The sequence below is a fragment of the Melanotaenia boesemani genome, chromosome 1 (genome assembly GCF_017639745.1).
Source record: "Melanotaenia boesemani isolate fMelBoe1 chromosome 1, fMelBoe1.pri, whole genome shotgun sequence".
Lineage (NCBI taxonomy): Eukaryota > Metazoa > Chordata > Actinopteri > Atheriniformes > Melanotaeniidae > Melanotaenia > Melanotaenia boesemani.
Window position 1 is genome coordinate 27,181,801 of NC_055682.1, and position 27,117 is coordinate 27,208,917.

The 27,117-nt window shown below is 38.0% G+C and overlaps 1 protein-coding gene across 5 annotated transcripts in view; it reads left to right on the forward strand.

Moving 5' to 3' along the window:
- The first annotated feature begins 240 nt into the window (after nucleotides 1-240).
- The window catches only part of LOC121640410 (MAM domain-containing glycosylphosphatidylinositol anchor protein 1), a 322,158-nt gene continuing 295,281 nt past the window's right edge, over nucleotides 241-27,117 (forward strand). For 2 of the 5 annotated variants that reach the window (XM_041986155.1, XM_041986145.1), the window contains exons 1-2: nucleotides 241-745; nucleotides 1,835-1,924. In XM_041986155.1, the coding sequence (XP_041842089.1) occupies nucleotides 1,858-1,924 (67 nt within the window). In that variant the 5' untranslated portion in view covers nucleotides 241-745; nucleotides 1,835-1,857. Of the gene's footprint in view, nucleotides 746-1,651; nucleotides 1,713-1,834; nucleotides 1,925-27,117 lie in introns of those variants that run through there. The other 3 variants (XM_041986128.1, XM_041986165.1, XM_041986136.1) reach the window with 3 other exon arrangements.

A 27,117-nucleotide genomic window follows, 5' to 3' on the forward strand; every position in this document is an offset into this window, starting at 1 on the left:
TGGAAGCGGGAAGAGAGAGAGAGATGGAAAAGTGGTGGTCTTTTGACAACCTGTTCGCTATGGTGTGGTGAGGTTTAAGCGCATCTGTGGAAGTCTCTGCCCTCGCTCTCTTTCCTCTCTCCATCCCTCTCTCTCTCCTCACAGACAGGGGCGGTCGTTCTCAGTCTGCGCACATTCCACTTGGCCAGCATCTCCCCGAGTCCACAGACACGGCGCTGACTGAAGGAGTGGAGGGGAGCTCATTTTCAGAGCGCATGATTTAGACGGTCGTCACTAAACTGTCACCTGCTACAAGCGAAGAGGAGAAGCAGTAAAGGCGTTTCAACTAAACCTTTCACAGTAATAATAATAATAATAATAATAATAATAATAATAATAATAATAATAAAAGAGTTAGTGTGTATATGATCATTTTTTAAGTAGACTTGTTTGAGTTTTTCAAAGAGGGACTCTTTTTTTAATCCTGAGGAAGAGGAGCTCTGGAATCGACCATCGGTGAGATTCTGCTTTTCTGTGCTAACAATAAAAGTTTAACAGGAGGTGTTGGAGATCGACAAACGTCACATTATACTCCCCGGGATTTGTTAAGCTCATCAGGGACGCTAACTGGAAGAGGATATATAACTTTTCAACTGGTGTTTGTGGAGAGGCGCGGAGAGCGGAGGAATCCTCGCTGCTGCAGCCGGGAGGAGCGCGCAGCGTAGCGCGGAGCAGCTCATTGACCCAAAGGACTGTCGGGGACAAGGTCTGGATACGATTTGAATTTATATACTCACTTTGCATTGTGACTACAATTTTACAAAGACTAGCCTAAATGTGAGTGTATTAAAGTAATGATCGGTTTTACGAAACAACATCAAAGTTGCGCATCTTGCCCTATCAGTGGTAATCAAATTGTGAGATTACAATAGACCCCACTTTTTTTTGCGTTTTGATTATATTCATCCTGGGGATAGAATGGCTAGCTACTCGTAAATTAACATGCATCTTATTGAAACTTTAATCACAGCGCGCTTTATGACCCACAGTAACAATGCAGCTGACTCTTGACTCAGACGTGTGTGCCAGACATCGGAGGAAATCCTCGTGTTCAGTCAGAAGAGTCACAGGAGGGTTCATCATTAGCAGTCCATCTGCTTTTTATTCCAATTCCTCATCTTTACACACAAGCTACACACCCTGCAAAAAAACATACAAACGCGTCCTATAACAATTTACAACAGTTCAATGATGATGTTTGGTATGATGGAAGGAGAGAGAGAGAGAGAAAAAAAGCAGACTTTTCTTCCGAAGGAGGCGACCCTGTCACCTTTCTTCAGGTGGGTCGTCGTAGGGATAATCACTGATGTGAAGAAGAGGCAGCGTTGGTGTTTAAAGTCCAAAGTGTACGATGACCCCACTTGTTGTAGGTAATCATCGGTGAATACTGCGGTCTAATCCCTCCTTTGGTCCTGTCCTGACTACACCTGTCCACCCATGTGAGGACAGAACGGGAGAAATTTTGTGTTTAACAGCAGAACTCCGCAATCCTGTCAATCTCCAATTCTCTAACACGCAGCATCGCTTGTAAGCTCTGGATAATCCACGATGTGGTGATTGAATTACCCGCCTTTAAGCGATGTTGGCAGGGGCTAAATTGTTTTGTAGTATTATTTTTATGGTTTATGTGGTTGGCGGAGACATAGTTGGACACGAAAGAACAATTTAAAGTGGTGATTCTTCCCTCTTTGTTTTCTTTTTGTTGCAACATCCACCCGGCTGCCCATTTTTCACAAATGTTAACGCTCTTCTCTTTCTTGCCATGGTCTGACCTCCTCATTCTTTCCTCTCGCAGGTTATGACGGAACTGAGCTGAACATGGAGCTTTACTGGATTTTGTTTTTTTCTAGTCTCTATGGTCTTGTCCGGGGCCAAGGAGTTTACGGTAAGAGCTTGTCAGACTTTTAATGCATGCATTCTTGATCATAACACCAGCAAAAACTTAAATCAGACACCTTGAGAAGCATTTCCTCGGTGAAGAGTTTCCTTAATTGGACTCTCTGAAAGATTCCTGCTGAGCCCCTCTTAGCGTATTATTGCCACACCTTACAATCACTCAAATTTCCTCGAGAGAGAGAGATAAAAAAAAAAGAAGCTTCAGTTACTGTAGATGGGAAGCGAAAGATCCTGAAAAGGAAATATCTTTTTCTTTTGTTATTACAAAGAAACGCAACCACTCAGTAGCCAGTTTTATTTGATTTTAGGCACAAATAAGTCGTTTGTCCAAAATTATGCCCTGGGAGCCCTATGATGAACTGGCGACCAGTCCAGGGTGTACCCTGCCTCTGGCCTGCTAATTGCTGAGATGGACTCCAGCTTCCCCTGACCCTGAACTGGACTAAGCAGCCAGTATAGAAAATGGATGGATGGTTTGATATTCCCTGGAAGGAATTTTTCCCACACATATTTGGGGATTATATAGTAAGCTAGATGTTCAAAGTTAACGCTGTTTGCTAAAGAAGCAGAGTGCACCTATATGCACGCATGCAGTATGTCTCTGACATATAAATATAGGCACAGCTGTTGGGAAATAGTTTTTGTACAGTGCACCAGTTTCAGGGTGCTAGCCCGTCATCCACATATAGACTCATAAAGTATTGTAAAGGTGGTGACTGTTATTTGAATTGCAGAAGAATTATGAAGGGAAAAACTCCATAATCCAAAACATTTGTGCATTATGTCAGCACTACACTTGTGGCTTCCACAGTGTCCTAAGTACACTGAATCAACTGTGCACACTGGTTTACATTGACAGTGGGGACAATGAATTCCCTCGCCCTTTACACCAACCTTAACAATGACAACTGGATTTTTAACCATAACCCTTCACCTGAACCTAATGGTAACTCAGATTCTAACTCTGACTCTTAAACCAAGCAATGACCCTCAAAAATTTATTTAAACTTGAGGGGACTACAGCTTAGTTACAGCATTTATAAAAATGGTGTTTTTTTCAGGTTTTGGTCCCCAGCAAATTAGCTGCAAGGCTAACTATTCAGCATTTACATTTGTGCGTTTGTACTTGTGTTAATGTACTATTTTGTCTCTTTTAAATGAATACAAATAAATAAATAAATGAAAATAAGCATACACAAAGGCATAGGCTTTAAAGCAAGGGCACATGTCTGGCAGGTTAAACAGGGCAGTCACTCCACTTTTGAGGCTGAGGCTGAGATTTGTTCACTCTTAAGACTCGACCCTCACTGTATTACAGAGGCTCAGTCTCTCCAGCTACAGGCGCCTGGCCAGACACGCATCCCCCTGTCCCTTTGGGCAAGGCAAACAGAAACTGATCTGTCAGCTTTGATACTTTGATTTTGACATTTCAAGGCATGTGGCAGCCATTGAAAACAGGCTCTGTTTAGTCATAGTTGCACAGAGTGCGGTTGTCATATGCGATCCTGTAGCCTGCCGTCACACCGAGAAATGCTGACAGTCTGTCATTTGCAGGAGCATATAGGCCTGTGTAAAGGTCCTTGCTAACTAATCAGGCTTGTACTACTCTGTTACTTCACACTGCTGCTGGCATGTCAGTATGAGTGTAAACTAAAACTAACTTGCACACACAGTTCTCTGATCTTTATTAGCATAGATCCTGTACTGTATAGTGAGTTGTGTATTTTCTTGCAAACCCCTTTTTTGATGTTATTTTAGCCACCTCCTAAAACATATTTAAGTCTCAGTAACAACATGAATATGGGCTTAATATTCAAATGATAATAGAATAGAATAGAATAGAATCTATTCTATCTAATCTAAAGTGTCAGTATTCAAATATTTCTGAAAACTCTTAAAGCTTTTCAGGATATGTTTTTACCTAAGGGTGTAGACTTCAAAGTTTTATAGAAGTAGTCATGTTTCATTTTAAATACATTCCCGTTCACATGTATAAAGTATTTTAGAACAGAACAGTTTGAGGTCATGAACCTACTACTTGCTCTCTCTTACAGCTGTATTTTAGTTAGAGTTTGATCCTTTGGCTCCTTATGGGGTGTCTTGTCTGATATGCTATCCTACAGGAAACTCTAATCTCCACTTTAACCTTTCTCTTTCTGTCTTTATTTATTTTTTTATAAAAGTTTTATAAAACAATTTTTGGGGTGTTTGGGGTGATGCAGTGATTGTCATTTAACATTATTACCTATTAAAACACAGGTAATAAACACCTCATGTGTTTTGTCACAGTTTTGCAGCGAGTTGGAACAGATTTCGAAGGCTGCAGTGCTATTTAGTTTTTTTTTTTTTTGTTTTCTCCTTTCTTTTTTGGGTAATTGTCTTCCATGCAACTGCAGCCTTTCAGCCTAATTCTTTGTGGGAAGTACTTGGCCAGCAGTTACAGGCACTCCCAGGTGGACCGTGTGGAAGTGGTGGTGCTCAGCTGTGCATACCTGTAACAACTGTTTCCCGTAGGTAAATGCTCATCACTAAAAAGAGTCATTCAATGAGAGAGAGCAAATTGTCTTACAATTTGCAAAACTGCAGTAAACAACATGAGTTTGAGGGTCGGGAAGAGAGCCAATGAGTTTGGCACCCTGTTTGCAGATATGCATAAAATGGTTTCTATCACTTTGGAGTTGTTTAGCACTTGCTCTAACAGACAGATGCGACTCACCATCCGTCGGGAGCTGAACAGTGATGTGTGCCTGATTGATGTCTGTGGTTTGGGCAGCTGCGAGATTCATTTACTGTATCCTTCTCCTGGGTCTGTTTGGATCCATGTGTTTTTATCAGCTAGTGTGAATTTCTGTGTGCAGTTTTCCGCATACCCAAGTGTGCAAAGTGTGCAAGCCTAAAGACCTTGAAGTCTGTATGTGAGTGCGTTGGTGTGTGCTATTGTGAGTGGGGTGTGTGTGCGTCTGCAGCAGACACACTTTTCTTCCCTTTGCAACAGTTTGCTGGCTCAGCAGGGACTTGTGGATTGGTCACCATTTCTCTTGCAGCAGTTTAGTATTGATTGCAGGTCTATGAATTCTGATAGGCTGTCAAAAAACTTGTAACACCTGTCTGTAACGTTGCAGATGGACAGACACCAAGGAAATGTGATGCTGCATTTCATGGGAAAAAGCTGAACATCTAATTTTTAATGACAGCAAGCTTTCTAAGAGGAACATCTGTAGTTTGACTTGTTTATTATAGTGTTCTCCTCTCTAAAATAATTTTTTATTAACATGCACCAAACTGCAACAGACTTAAGGGTAGGGAGTGGTCCAGAAATGTTCAATACAGCCTCACTGAGTAGGATGTTCCTCCTCAACTGAGAAAGTCAACACAGACAAATTGCACCAGAAAAAAGTCTCCTTTTTTTGGCACTGCGTCACCTCACACTTTCTGAGGCAGAGTTCACACAGACACCAAATTATTGATTGCTTGACAGAGTCACACGGAAGCATTAGCTGGTGCTGTAGATGGAATCCAGGCTGCATTAGCCTGCAATACGATGCTTCATTATGTTCTTGTTAACGGGAAATGTAATTAAGTTGAATCAATGATTTTGTTTTACAGTGTTTTTTTCCCTTTTATTTTCTTTTTTTTTGTGGGGGATTAGAGTAGGGCCCTTGCAGCAGCAGGATACGAGGCCTTGCCACTGGCCATAGAACAAAGCACTACTAGAGAAGCAGAAAGTGAAAAAGTTTAATAAGTTTAAACTGCGCACAAATTTAACATGACTTTGAAGATGTTGCCCAAGGAAGAATGAAAAGCTTAGAATATATATATATATATTTTTTTTTTTGTTATTGCAATCTGTGTGTGTGTGTGTATTAATCTGTAAAGTTACTCACAGAAGTCAGTGAAAGGAAATAAGTACTAGTTGCAGAGTGATGTGGTTATTAACTCTGCAAGGTCACTGGTTCTGTGTGTAGTTTGCATGTTTTATCTGGGTTCTCAGACTTCCCACAGTCCAGAAAGACTGTATTAGGTTAGTTGGTGATTTTAGATTGACCCTAGAAGTGGGTGTGAGCATGCATGGTTGTCTCGGTATTCGTCGTGTGGTAACATGTACAGGGTGTACCCTGCCTCTGTCCTACTGGGATGGGCAGCTGCGATGGGTAACAGCCCCCACAAAACTCTGAATTAGATGAAGAGGGAAATCAAAGAGATGAAAATAGTCACTGTTTTCCAATTGTAGCTTTTAAGTGATATACACACTATTATTTACTTAAATGTCCCTTTCCTCTGGAGCATTTTTAATTTAGCTTCTTCAAGAATATTTTGGTCTAATAATTGGTTATATTTTACTACTTTTAGGGTCTTCTCTTTTCCACACTGTGGTATTGCTACCTCAGATATGTATGACAGTGCTTCTTCCACCTTGAAAGCAGTCACATGGCTTTAACGTCGATGACCCAGAAAGAGATCATTCCAGGTTTAACGGGCCCTGCCACCGGCTCCCCTGTGACTTCAGCTCTTCCTCTTCTCACATCAGCACTTTTTGTATGTGTGTCTTTTATGTCTCTTGCTGCTGAGTTTATTTGGGATGCTGAATATTGCCCTTTTCTAATAAGCATCCATAATTTATTGTTGGCTCTGAGGCAAAGGAGGAGGAGCGGAGAGGGGTGGGCAGACGGTGATAAGAAGAGACTGAAGCATTAAGCTAGAGACGAAGGTAATCTCTCACCTCCCACGATCTGACACCTACCGTGCTCCTCCCACTCTTTACCTCTTTGCTCCATTTTTGTTCACCGCACGTGTACATGCACAAGGTTTTCACAGGTGCACTCTCAGAAGCGTGTACACGCATACACAATATGTCTTTGTAAATAGATTTATGCGCTTACAGCATCGGTAATACAAGTACACAAACACACTTTCTCTACAGATTGCACCCTCTCTACATGAATGTGATCAGTAATGTCAACAAATGCTGAGTGACCTTTCTCTCGGCATTACTTTTAATTAAAGTCCTTGGAATTTAAGCAGGTCTGCTAAAACTGCTTTCCCAAATGTTCAAACAAGATAGATAGATAGATTTTAATTGTTTCTGTGTCCTTTTCCTCTACAGATCTACAGTTTAGCTGTTATAGCCTTAATATTAAAATGGTTGTTTGAAAAAATTTACAATGAATGAATTAATCAATCAAGCCATCCATCTTTATAAAGCACTTTTCATACATTCATACATCACAAAGTGCTTACACACATACACATGTTTAGGTTTAGGTTGAAACTTTGGAATCTTCAGTTTACCAGGTTAAGGAAACACTGGAATAAGTGAAAGTTATTATGACTATGAAAGATATAAAATAAATTAACAAAGATTACAGGAAAACGAATGCGCTCTAGAAGACTAAATCAGGCTATCAATGTAAAGGTTCAGATTAAAGTCAGTATAACAGAGGTATAATTACACTCATAAGTTCAGGAAAAAAACATCACAAGAAGGCAAATGAATTTCATGCAATTCATTTCATTGCGAAAGACAATAAATTAAAAGCCAGAGTAAAAGGATAGCTCTTGAGTCTGGTTTTAAAAAACTTTAGTAGTCCCACCCTCAGGTCCTCTGGCAGACACAAATGCAGTATGTAACAGTTGCCTAGTAGAGAACCTCAGGGGTCTGGAGGGCTTGTAGTATTTAAAAATGTTTAAAATGTGAAAAAGGCCCAAGACCATTAAGAGTTTTAAAAACCAATAAAATAACTTTAACCCTTTTATGCATAGTGTCCACTACAGTGGACACATATTTAAAGGCTGTTGTTAAATGTATGCATGGGTGTGGATCATACATTAGCAACTTCAATGGACATTAGTGAGTCACCAATATATAAAGAATAATCACATTTGATATAGTATATATACATACATTGTAATTACCAAGTTTGCCTCAGTGATAAACAGGACAGGAAAATGTTCCAGGTCTTTTTATAGAAAATTTATATTATATTAATATGACAAGATATTATTTTATAACTATTTTCATAGATCAAATAGAAAAATCAATACACTGAGGTAAAGTTAAAATTAGATTAAAAACAGAAAAACATCAATGTGCATGTCTGTAGAAATAGAATATTTAATGAAAAAAAAAAAAAGTAGTACTGTTTTGTAATAATTCATGCACCAAAGGGTTAAAAATGACCCTGACATGGACTGTAAGCCAATGCAGAGACTCTAGGATTGGAGTGATGTGAGCTGTCTCTCTGGTTCCCGTGAGCAGACATGCTGCAGAGTTCAGTAGCAGCTGCAGTGGTGCTAAAGTTTTCATCGAGAGCCCAGAAAGGAGAGAGTTACAATAATCAATTTTTAAGGTGATAAAAGCATGGATCAAAGTCTCTACATCGGCTTGAAGGGGAAACAGTTGAACTCTGGTGATGCTCTTCAGGTGGTAAAAAGAAGCCTAAGTGACATTCTTGATGTGAATATTGAACCCGAGTTCTTGTTAAACGTAGAGGTTTTATCACCTGTTCATGTGATTCTGCTGCCAGAGTTCAAAGTTTGTTGTTTAGTTTCTCTCTCTACCAGTGCCAGTGACTAAAATCTCAGTCTTGTCCTGGTTGAGCTGGAGAACGTTTGCTGCCATCCACCATTTGATTTATAAGATAGATTAAAAAAGGGCATCATCTAGTTTGGTGCCATCAGGAGACACGGCAACATAAAGCTGTGCATCCTCAGCATAGCTGTGGAAGTTTATGCCCCGCATCCTGATGACACCCCCCACAGAGGCAGCATGTAAATGTTAAAAGCATGGGGGCCCGAACTGAGCCATGTAGGACACTATAGTTCTGAGAGGAATGGTCATCTATGTTTATAAACACAGTTCAATACATGACCCTTGCTTTGAGGCGTACTCAGTACTGGCTGCTTCTTTTTTTCTTCATCTTCTTTTGTCCTCTCTTGTCTCTCTTTTTTTTTTTTCACTATGTGCCTGACTGGATATTAAAACCTGACAACATTTCTATTAACCCACAGGTCAAAAGCAGAGCCAAAGGCCTATGGCCAAAGTGAAATGTTGATGCTGGGGGTAAATGATAAGAGAGCTAAGACAAAATCTTGGGAGATCTGATTTATCACCCTTCCATCCACATGATAGACTCTGAGCCTGGGGTGGGCACAAGGCAATAGGTAGAAAAGGGTAGTCAGGTCCATCAGAGGCCCCCAAGTGAGGTGAGATAGTGATATACCCAGAAACTATCATAGTGTAAGATACATTGCATGTGTTTTTTGTTTTTTAGCCATTAACCATTTTTTTGTTGTTGTTGTTTTAGCCATAATGTTTGGCTGTTTTACTCCAAGACAGTAACAAAAAACTGAGATTTTCAGAAGAGCAGGTCAAGCTCAGATATATCCCAAAGTTAACAAATTGTAATCTGAATTAAATATTTTTAGGAACCAGTTAAATATATATATATATATATATATATATATATATATATATAAAACAAACAACAACAACAAAAAAAAAAGATTCAGGTTTCACATGAATCTTGAGGCAGCTTAAAAAATGGAAACAGATTCCTTGTTAACATTCTATATATCATTAGTAATTTGTGAAAAAAAATTGTGTAAGTAAAGTTTGGTAAAGTAAGTTTGGATTTTTACAGCAGTTTATACGCTGAGAACTGCTTCTTTAGCAGGAAAGGTAAGGTTTTAGGAGTTAACGTTGGTTCCCTGGCCCCTGCTTCAAACATTGACTATTGCTTGCATGTAGAGAGCGGAGCTGCACTTTCTGCAAAGGGAACCATCGAGCATCCTGATATATTTAATTTTATATCCATATCTATGAAATAGACAAGCAGATATGCTCTTTGTTATCCAGTGATGGAAGAATTATTCAGAAGCTTTGGTGAAATAGGCCAACTAAAGAAATACTTTATTAAAAGTAAAATTACTAAAAGTACAAATAAGCTAGTTCATCCTCGTGAGTTTTGTATGACCACTAACACATACAAGACTAACACTGCGTAAAAATGGTTACCCCTACGCTCAGCCCACTACTTTTCTTATTTACTAGCTACTCTGTTTCCTTGTGAAAAGGCTCTCTGAAGATGTCAGGAGTCACATGTTAGTGTTTTGGGTTTTGTGATGTTTCATTTCACTTCAATCTCTGATGTAATTTCACTGTTGCAGTTGACACAGTCAGTCAGCTTGAATCACTACTCTGCATTAAGGACAATGATTCAAGGCTGACAAATTGTTTTGTTTCTAATCTTATTAACTATGCTTCCTGTGACTGTTTTCATAGTTCAGTTTTTAGCTGAATGAAATCCAAGTTTGATAAAAAAAGAAGCATCACTGCAGGCTCCAGCAGAATCTGTCAGCGTTGAACTGCCATAAGAATCAGAATCTCTTGTAATTTTTTCCCTAAATAATTTTCCTATTTGTTAATTTAAATTTATTTTTTCATAACCTTTAGATTTAACTTCCCCTTTTCTATTGTTCATGCAGATTGCATTCACTCAGATCCATGCATGCAAGGTCCCACGCGTGGTGCTGACACACACACACACACAGACATGCATGTGCAGAAACATCTGTCACAATACTCACGCTTAGTAGAACTTATATCTTTATCTCACTTTTGACCCACTCTTACAGAAACACACACACACACCCACACATCTTTGGATGACAGTGGTCCAGAGTATAACAGGATGGTGTGGGTGCCCTGTGGGTTGGAGAAAAGAAATGTCAGGGAAACTTCTCTTTTCTCTTATGTACTGCTGTCACTCTGTCAGACATTATCAGGCACCTCTTACTGGCTCAGCTTCAGCAGTGTTTCTACGTCTATGTGTGTGTTTGTCTGTGTGTGTATCGTTAAATACAGTTTTGGGAATGCAAAGCAGCTTCTTGTTTCATTTAAAAGCCATAAATGGATTACAGCTGTGTTTTGCAATGTCTTTGTATTTTTGTGTGTAGAGGGTTCGATCCTCTTGTTTTTTGAATGAGGCAATAAAGGCTTTGTGTTTGGGTGAGTGCAAGCATGTTTGCATGAATGGACACAAGAGGGAGGGAACATTTGGCATCTAACTTATTCATGAAGCCGACAGGACGGTTGTGAACAGTGGTGCTAACATGGCTTGCATCAGAGACTGTCTCCCTCCCCTTGCACTTCTCTCACACTGACTCTCTTCTTCTCCTGTTTCTTTTTCACGCTGCTTTCCTCTATCTTCAACACCCATTTCTTTCCTTGTCATTCGTTTAAATGGAATTTAACTCTATATACAGTGGCTGCAAGTACAAATTAGTCTAAAAATAGTCTATGTGTAGGCCACTGTCGTGGTACAAATTTACATATTTAAGAGTAAACAAAGAAAAAAACATTACGTACTCAGATGATACATTTGCAAAGACTAAAGGCAGCTTTTGAATGAAAGAATATTTGAACTATTCACTTAACAATATTTCTAACATTAATACAGCAGCAAACGTCATTTGTTTATATTAAAATCTATCAGCATAATGATCAGACAGTGCAACCACTCTGCTGCTATGTTTAGGTACAACACCTTAGATTAGGTTTATCATGATTTTTGACAGTTTTCAACTGTTCTGATTTTGGGCCCAGATTTACTATCCAATTGCACCTGATGAAAATTCTGCTGTGGCGTTAAAAAAGAATTACTGTTGATATTTCCAACAATAGTCATTTTTGTTCCTGGTTCTGTTGCATTTGTGGAAGTTCCCGTGAACAATAATTAGGGAGGGGAATGTTTAAAAGAATCTGGCAGACCTATAGAACTGCCAGTCCATGTCTCTTTAAGTGACTGGCAGAAGATGTAGTGTGTCTGGTTACAGTGAGACATAAAATATCTGCTGAACCAAAAAATTTTGCAGCCCCTCATGTTTTATCTTCTTTTCATGGATGCCCCATAATTTCTGTAGCAGTAATTTTATAATTCACATTTTAACCTGCATTGCTCCTGAGTGCAGAGAAATATTTTCTTTCTAAATGTCTACAAACAGAATGCATCAGCATGTAGATCTTTGTTTTTGCCTTCATTTCGAATTCATAAATGAATGAATGAATTTATTTATTTTGAACGAACAAAAGAGAAAGCTATATACAAAAAGAAAATAAAGAAAAAGAAAAAATAATATTGCATCATCAAATCATATTATAGTCAGTAGTCAGTATAGTCATTTCAGTAATTTATTATAATATTCTTTCTGACATGTCCTCACAATATTACTTAATTTAATTTAGTATTTCTTATACTTTTCCTCTGCCTCTGTAGTTCTGTGCTTTAAGAATTGTCTATATAATCTAATTTTCTTTTTCTAGGCTTTTTGTAGCCCCTCATTAACTCTTTGTATGTTTATGTATATTCCTCTATTTTTTATAGGACCTTTTTATTATCATATAGCAAGTTAAATATTTTTAGAAATTCCTCATATTCTTTATCAGTGTCCTTTTCTTTGTAAATGATCTCTCAGTTCTGCATCATAAAGTCTTTTTTTTGTGCAACCACGGCTAACTCTGTTTTCATTCTTAAATATATTTATAATTATTACTTCTTTCTATAATCACAGTTTCATAAAGCAAAAATATTTTCTTAAGTAATAACAATTAACACATATTCCTCGGTCCAAAAGGTTTAACTAAATATTATTATTTTGCCACATGATAGACTTCAGTGACTCTTCCCTGTGCTATCTGAACTATAAAAATCACAATATCAAATTTGAAAATAGTTAAACTGAAGAGTGAAATATTATAACATTTATTTGAAAGTCTTTTCATCAGATTAGACCAGATAAACAGCATGTTGGAGGGTCTTTGTTGATCCAAGCCAAAGAGCTCATTCTAGATGCAGAACAGGTAATGGGTCCATGTTCATATGGACTGTGCAAAAGAGGCAAGAAACAGCTTGGGCCTGTATTGTTAGTAAATTAATTGACTCCTCACCATCAACAGGTCTGCTTATTTGCAACTCAAATAAGCAGGTTGCGGCTGCGGCTAGATCAGCTGAGTTTTAGGACCTCACAGCTATGCTGCGATGTCAGGAAACTCACATTCTGCTGAGACCACAGGCTTTTCATATCGCATATGTTTTGCTTTTCCTTGTGGGTACTCCTAAAAAACCCCCAAACAACAGTGAAACAACCACAGCTTTTGGAGTTGGTTATATCCAACTGAACTTTCTGACAGCAAGTGGGAATCAACAGTGGAATCCATCTTTTGCTCCAACACACGTCTGGTCTCAATAATTCAGCGATGCATGCTGCATTCTCAATGTTTTAAACTTATTCTCCCTCAGTGGTAAAATTCCCTTCTCGGTGGTTCCAGTACATGAATACACTTGCACTAAGAGCATGGAAAAATGTCTCTTTGCATTTTTTTTAAATTCCTTTTGACAGTAATAATAAGATGAATGGTTCAGATGATAATTGATATAATAATAGTCAAATGATCAAAACTTGAAAAAGTGATGGCAAAATATTGGCTGTATTTACTTTTGGCCTTTCGTACCCAAACCAAACAGCAGAGATGTTGATGCTGCCACAAATCTTTAACAAGAATCTTTGTAATCACTGAAAAGCTTGCTCTAACAAATGGTAGAAGAGACCAATAACGGGTTAGCTTGATGCTCTCTCACGCTTCCGTTTCTTCCTCTCAGCTGGCTCAGAAGGGATGGGGTATAATCTGGTGGATATGTATAAAGTCACCATGTTCTCAGTGTAGCAATTTACCTGCCACTAGCTACACATCCTGATCCGTCTTTCCCCTTCCCCTATTCTGTCTTTACCCAACCATTAAACTTTTACCTGTCAAAAAAAGATGTTTCTGTCAACTTCTCTTCCCTTCTTCTTGCCTCTCACTGATCCTCTTTTCCTTCTCAGCCGTCCATACCCTCTGCACGTCAAAGAAAATTTACCCTCTCCTTGCTTTCCATCCTCTTTACATTTTAATTCCCCCCGTTTTCATCCTAACTCTTATGGCCCTTTAACTCCCCTCATCTCTTCTATTAGTTGCCTCCTCTCCTTGCTTTTTCCTCACTACCTTTCTCTCTCTTCATATCCAGGATCCCTTTCCTCTAAAGCCCTGTCATCTTCTCACTATCATCCACCAATTCAGTGGCAAGCATCCACCCACCTCTCTCCACTTACTGCATATATAGGACATAGCACACTCTGTCATTGAAAGCTGCAGAAAGGCTTTTGGGAAACAGGGTGGAAGGCTGACACTAGGGAGTGAAGAGACAGCCTAGGTTAGCCGCAACCACAGGAAATGAGGACAGAGGGAAAGGTGCATCATTTGGCAGGTTGGGGGAAGTCTGAATACTTGTGAAAGCAGGCAAAACAGACATGAGGTTATTATGTACACTGGAAACTGCTGTCACTGTAAATTAAATTAAATGCTTTTTATAAGACAGTTTAGTTGCAACTCATGTAAACATATGTTCTTCGTAGATACATAACCATCTGTTCATGTGTTTTTATTTTTAGATCATGTTGGTTAGTTACCTTGGCCTGAGAATGCTGGATGATGCAGTTCAGTATTTCACCAACTTTATTTGCTTAGTTACCTTGGTGTGCAAGACTCTGAAGTTGCAGATGTGGATTTTTGGCCCTGTCTTTACACTTTTATCTGATTGGATGATGTACAAATCAAGCTGTCCAATCAGAGAGTAGACCGCTTTCTGTCCATCACCACTGCAGGCTTCTAAAAAGGAATATAGTTCTTAATGCAACTTACACCAGTTTTTCAGTTTGCAGCCACAAACATATGTTTGCTAAGCTCTTCTGTTTTTCTTTACAAATACAAATCTTTTTTTTCACAAACCTGAATTTCTCAGGCAGAATTCTTTTACAGGGTGACAAAACTTGATTTAAAAATACATACTCAGATATTTCAGAGATGCAAAATCTTCATGACTTTATACTGAGTCCATATGTCTACAGCATGTTTATTTTTTTTGTACTAATTCAGGGATATGTTATCCTTTATTAGTGCTTAAAACTCCAAATTTATGTCTGAGCTGTTGACAGCTAAACTGCATTGCATTGCAATCCTCATAATGCATAGAATCTTTCAGTTTCTGTTGCATCTACCCAAATTAGCTTAGTTTTAATTTGATATCCTTTTTGTGTTTGTTTCCCACCTTAAACTGTATTGTTTCATTTTCGCTATCGTTTCAAAATTAAAATATTTTTAGCCTAGTCACTCTGCAGTTTTTACCCCTAAGGACTGGACACTACTCCCAGTCCAGGTTAAAGTTGTCGACAGAGGTCACTCAAATGTTTAAACACCAGACAACTGCATTCTCGTTCTTATAAACCTTTTACAAAGCGGAGAGGAATGAGTTTTTCTTCTTCAAAATCTACAAGCTGGGGAGATCCAAGTCAAAGAAATTTACAGAGTAGCAAGTTTGTTGAAATGCCCACTATGAGGATGAAAAACTAATGAAATCTGCCATTTCCAGATGAATATATGAGAACATTATTTTAAACTCAATCACGGTGGTGCCTGTGGCTCAGTAAGGACATGTTAGCCTGTGAAAAAGTAATTTCCCTACACATCCTTCATTTGTGGAAAAGGCTCTGTGAGGCAGGAGGATGTACCAGGTAAATTTCACACTTTCTTGTGGAAAAAAAGCAATATTCTCATTTGTCAGCTGATCCCATGACCACACAGCCATAATGTGGACAGTTGTAAGACCTTTTAAGCTGCTGTGAAGTACAAAGGATTAGAAAATATAATAAATGATTTGCAGAGATGCTATAGAGTTTTAAATTGTATCTCATGAATGAGAAACAAAAATGAATAAATCACACTTTTATAAATTCATAATTAGATTTTTAAAAAACAACACCTTTCAACTGTAGATATTAAAAACATTAGAATTTCCCCTGCTGGAGACGAAGAAAGGTCTTATCTTTTTAGAATAGAAATTTAATTTAGTTTTTACATTAGATGAAGTGGCTCAGATCTGGCTCATGAAAGTAGAGAAATAAGGACACATGGCAGAGAAAAAGCAAATATTAAAAATAAAGAGATACACAGCAAGAGTGACATTGAAAAGGGCAGGGCCAGACACAGAGAAGCTAAAAGAAGAAAGGCTTCCCTGGAGACAGAGAGGTAGACCGACAAGAGGGTTAGAAAATTAGACAAGATCGGAGAGAACAAATCACTGTGAGAGTGCAAGAGGACTTGAGAATTAGAATCCTAAACTTAATTTTCCTTAATCCAGAACATTGAAGATAAAAAAATAAAATAAAATACATGTGGTTTCTTTGCAGAGCAAGACAATCTAAATCTGAGATAACCAGAATTGTTCCTCTGCTCACAGTAATAGATACCCAATGCTTTAGACGTACTGTGCTGATTGCTGTATCACAAACCCTGTGGCAAAGTGGCAAAAGACAGATGGAGAGACAGTACTCTCCCTCTCTCTCTCTCTCTCTCACACACACACACACGTGTTGCATTTACACAGGCAGGTACACTCAAAACTATTGGAAGGGGAGGGAACGGGACAGATGCAGGAGGCAAAACAGAACATGACACACAAGTAAAATCAACTGCAAAATACTGTGCACTTCTCCTGAACTATCCCCACAACCCGTCGTCCTGAGAACCAGTCTGAGTGATGATGGTCATGTTGTGGTTAGAGTTCTTCCAGTCTTGACACACAGTTTTGGGGATATTCATACGTTGCAACGGCAAAATATTTCAGTGATAGGTGCAATCTAAGGCTTCTGTCAGATCCATCTTTTCTTTATTCTGTTTCTGAACAGGATGCCTCTCAGTATTTCTTATCTGGTAGGGCCAAATCCTTTGATTTTAACTTTACATACACCAGAGTATGCAAAAGCATTTGGGAGCTTAAATATGACTAACGTTCCACATTTCCCTGTTTATTTTTTTCCTCTTCTTTGCTCTTTTCACATCTTGATTACTCACACCAGGCTTTAGCCTTTGTTGCATTTTTTCTTAAAACTTTCATTCTTTCTTTGTAGTCAAAGTCTTCATCCATTTCAACTTCATTCTTCATTCCTCCTTGTTTTTAATCTTTCTTCCTCGCCCTCTCTGTTCTCGCCTGCAGCACCCTGCAATGCAAACACAACCTGTTCTGAGGGGAAGTGAATTATTGAAGGCGCTGCTGCCATTCCCTCTGCGCAGAAGTGGGCCGCAGAGGAAGGATGGAGGCAACAGAGGGAGGTGTGAGGGTGGATGAAAGGAATGGAGAGGATAGATTTGTTAGGAGTGAAGCGAAGAAGGTTTCAGGGTGCAAAGATGGAGAGAAATCTAATTTTGTTTACATGGCCCCTACCTGTTCAGCAGGACTAAGAAGTGAAAAAAGGGTACAAGGGGTTTCATATAGCACAGCTTTAGATGTTCTGGGGATATTTTGGGAAAATGTGAAGCTACTTATCAAAGAGGCCCGGATATAAGAGTGAGGGTTTTGTTTTATGGCAACACTTAAAAAAGCAACTCAGACACCAGATGTCATTACACATTCAACAGTGTCTATCTTCTACTCTGACACTGTTGCTGTCTATGTTTTTTTCTGGCTTTGCCCTTTTCCTGTCACTTTCTCACACAACCTTTTTTCTCTTTGTCTTCCTTTGTCAGTACAGTACATTTTCCTCATAGTCAAAGACATCTAAAAACTCAGTTTCCTTTAAGTATCTTCACAGGGCAAACTATTTGCACCCAGTTGGATGGACAAGAAGACACTGTCTTGTTAGTGAGAACAAAGAAGTTTTCAACAATAGGATTTTGAAAATAGAGAGAAACATGCCTCTTACACAAGGTATTGCTGTGTAATACTTTAGTACAGCTACAGGTAAAACTGAGTAAAGCTACAGTTAGATTTAAAGTTTAATTTAATTGTACTTCCATCCTTGTTCCAGTATACATGCACAGAAGAGGAATCCAGTTATTGAAAGGATGTCCAATGCTGTGGACTGTGGGACAAATATTCTTGACATTCTGTAACTTCCAATTTGGGCAAATTAACACATTATCGCCTTAACAAATTAATTAATTAATTAATGGCAAAAATTACGTCACTGCCATGTGGCTCATTGGGCCACATTTGCGCACAGTGTGGATTGATACTCTCGAGGATGCTGCTGTTCGCAAATGCTGTGCTGTTCCCCTGCAGGGCAGAAAATTCTCCTCATGATGTGTGATTTTACTTATGGGTGTTTTTACTGTGTTAGTCACACTTTTCAAATTTATGAGCTCTTTGTTAACTGTGCGTGTTCTCCATTCTCAGCTGCTTTTTACTTGTTACACCTTACAGGTTAATGTTAAAATTAATATTTTATTAGGCTTCACTAACACTGACAACCAACTAGTCTTTATATACTCAAAGCAGAGGTGAGTCTAGATTTTTATTTTTATTTTTTCATGTGGGGGCTATGCAGGAGCACAAACTGGAAAAAGGGTGGCACGTGTAAATGATACCTTAAAAAATATATTTAAAAGTAAATGAAAGATAAGGTTTAGCTTTGAGAAATAACTAATTATTAGAACTAAAGTGGAATTTCAATGTTAAAAGTAAAGTAAATTTTGTAAAAGCAAAGAGTCAAAAATATATATTTTTTTTTATCAACAATTGTTTATTGGGGATGATCCTGCATTTTATGGCTTTAATTACTGCTGCACAAATACTAAAAAAAGAGAACAACTTTTAACCGAATCAGAAGTTTTATCAGTGTCTGGGTTAGATTTATCATTATTGGTTTAACTTCAGTTTTCACATCTACTGGTATTATTGTTGACTTTTACATCTTCTTCTTAAACTGTCAATACTTTAGACAAACAAATATTATCACCCAAGTAGGTAGCTGGCAAGATGATACATGAGAACATTGTAGTGTTTATTCAGAACAACATACAGAACAAAATTTAAAAATACATTACATGCTGCATTCACCTGTACCCAGGCAAAGGTCAGTCAACAAAACAAAACAAAAACATCATAAATACGTTATTCTCTTTTTCAGTGTTGTAACTAAAACTGTAGCTTAATTGTTATCAAATCAAATAGTCTGTAAGTAATAATTTCTGTTCATAAGAACCCTCCCAACCCCAACCCAATCAGTTACACCACTTTTGACTTCATTCTTTAATTTTGCTCATTATAATGTGATTAATCACAGAAAGTCATGCAGTTAATCGTGATTAAAATTTTTTATCTTTGCCCAGCACTCATATGTGAATGTTACTGATTATCTGTGTGTGATTGTTTAAGAGGTTCTGATTCGGATTTTAATCAGGCTAACATATTGACATGCACTTTTTTTTATAGTATTACATAAAAATACTGACTGACTGTCTGGTGTATTAACACTCTTCCTTGAGTGGAAATCCGCATAATCACACAGACTCAATTGAGCGAAGCTTGTGTTTGTTTCTTGTCCATCTCCTCCAGACACTTAATAAAATACAGCTGCCCACTGCATGCTCTCAGCCTATTAGTACAGCATGTGTAAAGGGTGTTTATGATGAGTTCACCTCCCTCGCTGTTGTAGCGATAGTGCTAAGGTGCTAATGTGAATCATGGTTGAAGTGAGCCACAGAGTGAGGTGTGCGTGCAGCTCATGCACAACTCTGCTTTCTCTCTGCGTAACCCAGACACCAAAAGTACAGTCGACAGAAACACTGACGTGAGAGGGATGGAGTGAACCTATGCTTCTATGTGGCTGTGAAATAAGCGGAAAAGTAACTATGAAAAAAACAAATGATGTGTGATGAAAAGCACAGAGAGAACCATGTTATAACATTTAATGCAACACTGAAATAAATGGGTTTTTATTTTAGCTTTTTAAGCACATTAGAGCCAAATCTCACACTTATTTTGTGAAGAGCCTTCGGCAGTTGCACAGTTTTAAACATGTTCTGGCATTACAATAATACAAAGGTTTTTCTTTGTAGGTCACTGCAATCAATCAAAATGTTTAGGTCATTAACAGGCTTGTGCACAACTTCACAGCAAGCTGTTAGATAAATCCATGTAATTTGAATCAGGTGTGATGCAGAAAAAGACTAAAACTTGCAGCACAGTGGCCCTTAATGACCAGAAATGAACATCACTGCATTAAACTATTGATGATTTAATAACAATGTTTGATGCTCATTTGATGCAAAATTCTGACAAGCATTAAGACGGATTTATACTCGCGTGGCGTCTGCGTGACCGCCGTAGGCTCAACACACACCTCTTCCAGACCTGACATGCACCCCTGCTACGCAGACGTTTACGCGGAGGTACTCCCTTGTGATTGGTCAGTTTGGGATCACATGTTGCCGGATATCTGGATCTTCTCTCTGAATTTGTGTGGTAACCACCATTTTTAAAAACAATAACCAATAGATTAAATTGATGAGAGGTGATCGAGTTATTTCTTTATTTTCTTCACAAGCTAGTAAAGACACTGAACCATACTGGATGCTATTGTTGTTTTAAAACAGAAAATACCTACCGAACTGAAGTGAAACATAAAAAGAACTCCGACCTGGTGAGTTTACTGGCCGATACCCCCCTGCTGCCACCTTCAGATTAGGAGGAGAAACTGCAAGACGACACCAAAACTACGCGTACCCCCTACGCTTGAGTGCGAGAGCAAACTCACCAGCGTCAGCTACTCTGTAACCGACTGTACGCAGATGCCGCGCGAGTATAAATCCGCCTTTATTGTTACTCTTCTACAGTCCCTGAGTTGATAACCTTGGATCTTTTGAGCAGTCACAACACCTTTAAAGAATCCTGACATTGCCATTGTCCACTGTTGATTCAAATTTTTGTCCACTTGTAGTTAATTTCTCTCATGTCCTCATGTACAAAACACAGTGTTATAGATGGCATCACATCTGTAGGCCATTGTTTAGTGTAAAGCATCATAAATGTGAAATCATGGGAATTGTAAGATGTAAGTGTAAGGAATGTGTAAAACTTGCTTTCTCAAACTAATGTATCTCTTTCATGAAGGTCTGTGGATTATAACTTTCCTCCCTCTCTCCTTATGAGCAGTTGTGGTCTAATTGATTCTAGCCGGACAAGTTGGACAGTGTTTTGAAAGAAAAGAGATAGATAGATGGACAAATATGAATATTGTTATCAATGAATTTGCCTTCAGATCCCCTTTTTTATTTATTTATTTGTGTGTGTGTGTGTGTCAGCTTTGAATCCGTGCCCAAGAAAATATGTTTTTTATTGCTGCCAAATTGAAATGAAAATTGTTGATGCAATATAAATGTGCTTCACCATGATATCGGCTAACTGCCAGAATGTTGATGAATGTGTTTTGGCTCGGTTCTGAAGTAGAAACTAACCCCTTCAGATGTCTGTGAGCTCTTTGGGTTAACTTTTACTTCCTAGCTGCTGTCCTTGAGCTTGACAAGCAGTTTTAAATAAAGTCTTTCATTAAGAGGCAGGGAATGGTTTTAAATTAAGAGGATAGAATATGTGTTGTAAGTGGCCTTCCTTTTAATATGTTAAATGAGATGTGAGTTGTGTAGTCTTCACACAACCATTTCAGTTCAGCAGCTTTGTGGGCATCAAACAATGGTCCAGCTACTCTTGAGCTGCCCACTGTAAAGCTAATATTGCTGTGGAGGCTGTTTCAAGACATATTTTCTGACTACAAGTGAAGCACTCTCATAGGGAGCTCAGTCCAACGTGATGCTGTCACATAACAATTACTATGCCAGTCATGGAGGAGTCAGGAACTCTTGCCCATTTATCAAGTTCCTTAGTGTGTGTGTTGGTGTGGGTGGACATCTTTAAGTGAAATCAGTTGGGAAACAGAGAGAGAGAGAGTGGTTACATTATTATATAGTAGGTATTTGAGTGTATATCATTGCAGTTATTTGTCCTTCTCTTTCCAATTCCTGCTTTTATCTTCCTGTTTTTGCCTCCTCTGAACTATAATATTTAAAATGTCCTTCTGCCATTAGTGCTAAATGTCCACTCACTAGCTATTTTGGTCAATATTAAAGTTTAAGTTACTGAACTTTTAATGTAGCATTTCTCTGCGTGCATGTCAGGTGTTCATTTGTTAACCAGGTCTGTTTAGATTAAGACTTAAACATCCAGACACTGCATATTATCTGCACAGACCTACACTCACATGGGCATTAATGCATTATCATGCATTCCTTTCTGCTGTCACCTACAACCCCTGAGCTGTTATTATAAATGCTGATTGATCCACATGATTGTTTCTTAATGTGAAACTCAATTTCAAACTTAAGGTTTATTATTAATTCATACAGTGATCATTTATTCATAATTCTTATATATTCACCCACTGTGATTATTAGATGCGTGTAAATGTTCTGTTCATTTGATCTTCATGTACTATACTGAACATTCATTTGGAGCTTGTGTCTTCATGTAAAGTTAACAGTACTAATGTGACCTTGATTTGACTTTCATCTACTCCTTAAAAGAGTTTTAGAAGACAACATTTACTATGTTAATATTTTTTACTGTCTTTGTTATAGTACATTATATCTAGTATGGCCTTATGTATGTGTTTTCTCACATAATGGTTTTTTAAAAATTTGCCAGGGTCCTCAGGTTACAAGCAGGAAGAGAAGTCAAAATGTTGCATTCCTTCAAAAAACTGGAATTTTTGTCTTTGTGTGTTTTTATTTGAGTTTTGAGAGTTATTGTCGGCCGGACTGCCACAAGGTCTCACTGGTGGTCCTAAAATGGACCAAAACATTAAAAACTCCAAATAGGTCAGTATGGTATACCTTAAGTTATAGCATACTTGAAAATGGTAATGAAAAAAGAAACTAATTTGAAGGTAGAAAAAGGGTATTGAACTAGTGTGATGGCAAAGTAATTTATACACATTTAGCTCTGGAAAAAAAAACAAACAAACAAAAAAAAACCTTCAATTTCTGAAACCTTGAACTGGTTCTAAGTAATTTGCAAGACAACCCAGAAGAAAGCACATCTGACTGACCTTGTCACCCCCTGCTGCTTCTAAATTGACTCTGTGATCAGTTCACAGAGTAAAGACACCAACCTTCAAGCCTGTGATAGCTTTTACATCTGTCCTAATTCAACTCTGACAAACAAGAGAAGACAGTGAAAGAGGAAATTCCCCCACAAAAAGTTTCTTCTGACAGAGCTAGAGCTTCATTTGAGAGCAACAAAACTTTGTGTCCAATCTCTCTTGCTGCTGTGAACAGTTGCAAGTAACATTTATATAGCACTTTTCAAAGGACTCAAAGTGCTTAACATTGTCTCCATTATTCATTCACTCCTCATTCATCCCTGGTGATGGTAAGCTACATGTGTAGCCACAGCTGCTCTAGGGCAGACTGACGGAAACATGGCAGCCAATACACGCCTACGGCCTCTCCGACCAACACCGGACAATCATACTCATTCATACACCAGCTATGCCGACACTGGAGGCAAGGAGGGTGAAGTGTCTTGCCCAAGGACACAACGACAGATCGTCTGGGGGAGCTGGAATCGATCATTGGACAACCCGCTTTATCGGCTGAGCCACCGACGTCCCGGTGACCCCATCATTTAGTGATGAATGAAACGAATGAGAAAGCAACTGACCTGAGGGATAAGATTATGGCCAAATTCTGCTTTTCTTTGGAGACACTGGGTTATATGGACAGTTTATTTAAAATATCGTTTTATGTACTTTATGAGATTTTCCATATTACGGAAAATGGTTGTTTGTTGATGGTCCGTAAAGGAGATGCTGGTAGCTCCAGCGAGAATATCCACCCTAAAACTGATTTCACTGCGGTCATTTGGCAGCAGTGTTTAAGGGGGAGCACAGAATAGTTAGTGTTTGAATCCTGAAGCTTTGTTATTGATTGTAATGAAGGACTGCAAAGGGCAACTTTTGTTTTCTCTCCTAAGAGCAATTGCAGATCTGTGTGTTTGAATTAGTTGTTTGAACACTAACACCAAAGTCACACAAAAGCACAACCAAACTGAAAGCAGCATTAGAGCAGCTATGAGGATGGAAATTGTTTTTGGAAATGGAGTCCAGTGGTTTTTTAAGAGTCTTGAGTTAGATATAATGAGATACATTTCCTATTAGAGCAACTGTCCAATGTCAGCACATAGCATGCATTATATTTTTTATTTTTGTGGATCTGCTTTTAGGTGGCTAAAACCCACTTCCATCTTTTGAATGTAATGCACTGACTGTGGTACCTCATACAAACCACACTTCAAAGGAAGAGCAATCACTTTCTGATGGAACTGGCCAGAAGTAGGACTGCATCTATACCTGCTTTGAGTGCTATAGGTCCTGACATACCAACAGATGTAGCTGTACTTCAGATGATAACCTAACTGGAACATTGTTGCTGGTCCCCCAGAGAAGCCAAGATATTTTAAATTATAGGATGAGGTCACAAATAGGATTTGTTAAAGGTAGAATAAAGGCCAAGGCTGAAGCACGTTTTTTTTTTTTTTTTTTTTCAGTTTATTTTAAGTAAAGGTCTTTCACAATGAAGTAATGCTAATAAAAGTGCTTCACAAATGCATACTTAGGCATATTTAATAAAACACATACACACGCAAACACTTTTTAACCAAGTTTACCAATTCTCCACAGGACTTGTTCTATAAAACGATTATTGAATTACCTGCGATGCTCCAGCAGGAGTGTATCATTGGGCAAAATATGGAGCAAGGGTCCATCAAGCATATTGACTAAGGGGATCACACACAATACACACACACTATAGTACACATAGGTTTACACACACATTATTGAATGAGAGCAGGCGGTGCTCTGTGGTCCGCTGTGGTTGTAATAGCCTCATTATTCACTGTGTCGTCTCCTTATACACTCAGCAAAGCCAAAAGGAGTAATATCAAAGACAATTAAATACACACGCACAAGCATACAACACACATACACACTTGTGTAAAAAATTGTTCTACATATCTTTCGTTAACTACACAATATTTCTTATCCAAAAGAGGCAAGATAACATCAAATCAATATCTGATGTCTGCTCATAATCTCTATCCAAACACCTGTTTATTATATTTATCTGTCTAAAATAGCCAAGAATCATTTCCAATGACAAGCCCTGGAAAAGGAGAATAAGTTTGGCTAAATAAACAGAAACAACAGTACAAACCACAAAATGGTTAAAAAAAAGTTTAATTTATTCTACAGGTTTATTTGTAAAGCAAAATTCATGTACAAAACAATTTAAAATGCTTTATGTAAAACATTAAAAGCATTACAGTGGTATGTAGAGGAAGCATTAAAAGGCACATTAAAAACAAATTTAAAAAATAGAAGAAATAAAAAAAAAGGAAAAAGCTCAAATAGAAGATGATAAAATGCAATAAATAAAAGTAACCTGATTTAAAACTGGCGAGTTTCAGCAGTTTTCTGAGTTTGTTCCACACGTATACAAGCTAAGCATCATGGACACCCATCAGCCATCATCATAATTTAATTTAATTTAATTTAATTTAATTTAATTTAATTTAATTTAATTTAATTTAATTTAAATCACTGCCTGGATCCTTGAATTTTTAATGATTCTTCACAATTGGGGGATTTTGCCAATTCAACTTGTAACTCATTATGCTGAGAATAACAATCAATCAATCAATCAATCAATCAATCAATCAATCAATCAATCAATCAATCAATCAATCAATCAAAAGATGACATCATGGTAGATGTTATAATCCATTGTTTGACCCAGGTCATGTTTATATTCTGGATGTGGTGATCCAGAAGGTTTAAAATAGAGGGGGTACTGGGTGGGCTTTTTCTCAGGTGATTGGCCCTATGGCTTGGCGGAGGTTTGTGCTCTTTGAGTGCATCTAGTTATTTATTTATTATCTACTTCCAGATTGATAAAAAGGATTCAAAGGGACAAATGGCCTCTGTTAACACTACCTTTATCATTTTTATGCTGCATCAGAACGGTGTCAAAATGACCCCCTCTGGTAATTTTAGGGACTCTTTGAATGTTGACAGTTCTAGTGTTAAAAAAAAAAAGATACTGATTTGAGGTGTTGATCCAGATCACCCCCAAAATCTAATTAGTTGTTCCTTATTCCATTATTAACATTTACTGAAAATTTTATCAAAATCTGTCCATTAGAGACAGACAGACACACAGACACACAGACAGACATACAGATAAATGTATGCCGCGGAAAACAGAAAAAATATTCATAAAAAAAAATAAAAACACATTGAAATAAACACGAGAAATAAAACAGAAAGAAAAACTTTTTCAAGGAGTGGGTTTTAAGATTTGTCTTTAAAACAGAAAGGGTGTCTTGCAGTATTTGCACTCCAGTTGGTAGCTGGTTCTACAGAAGAAGAGCCTGGAAACTAAAAGTTCTCCTCCCTGTTCTAGACTTAGAAATCCTTGGAACCACTAAGGCCTACATTCAGGGAGTGAAGAATTCTGTCAAGGTGAAATGGAACAATAACTTATTTTAAGTAAGATGGGACCAGATCTTTAAGGCCTTTGTAAGTTATTAAAAAACCTTTGAATTCTAATCTAAATTTTACAGGAAGCCAGCGAAGGGAGCCTAAAACATGAGATATGATGTCTCTCTGGGGCACCTGTCAGGACTCTGGCAGCAGTATTTTGGATTAGATTAATGATGTCAAGAGATTTGTTTGGTCATCCAGCTAATATTCTCCAATATTATATGTTAAATTGTTAGTAGAAACATATACCCCTTTTTCTTTTTTTGTGCAAGTATCAATACAAATCGTTCTTCATAAACATAATATTTAAATACATTTTTCTAGAAATATGGAGCAACACAGTCAGGTTAGCTACCTTCAATCCACTCTTTATACTGCTGCCCTGTCTTTATGCTGACCTTTATTAAGCCAGCAGGTTATTTATTTGTATATTTAAAGGGGTACTATACAGCCTGTGAACAGTGGCAACTCAGACCAACACACACACACTCAAGAACAAAGCTGGAACTTAATGTGCAGCCTTTAAAAAACCTCACATTTCAGATGAAACTGTTATTTAGACTCATATCGCTCTAATTGTGGGAGTTTATTTTGTGAACTAGAGCTGTTACACCAAAGGAAAAGTAGCTTTACTGCTAGTAAATGCATGTGCATGTTTGTGCGGTTGTTTATGCTTTCTACCACAGTTTTCTACTGCGGTGTCGCTCCTGTTGCACT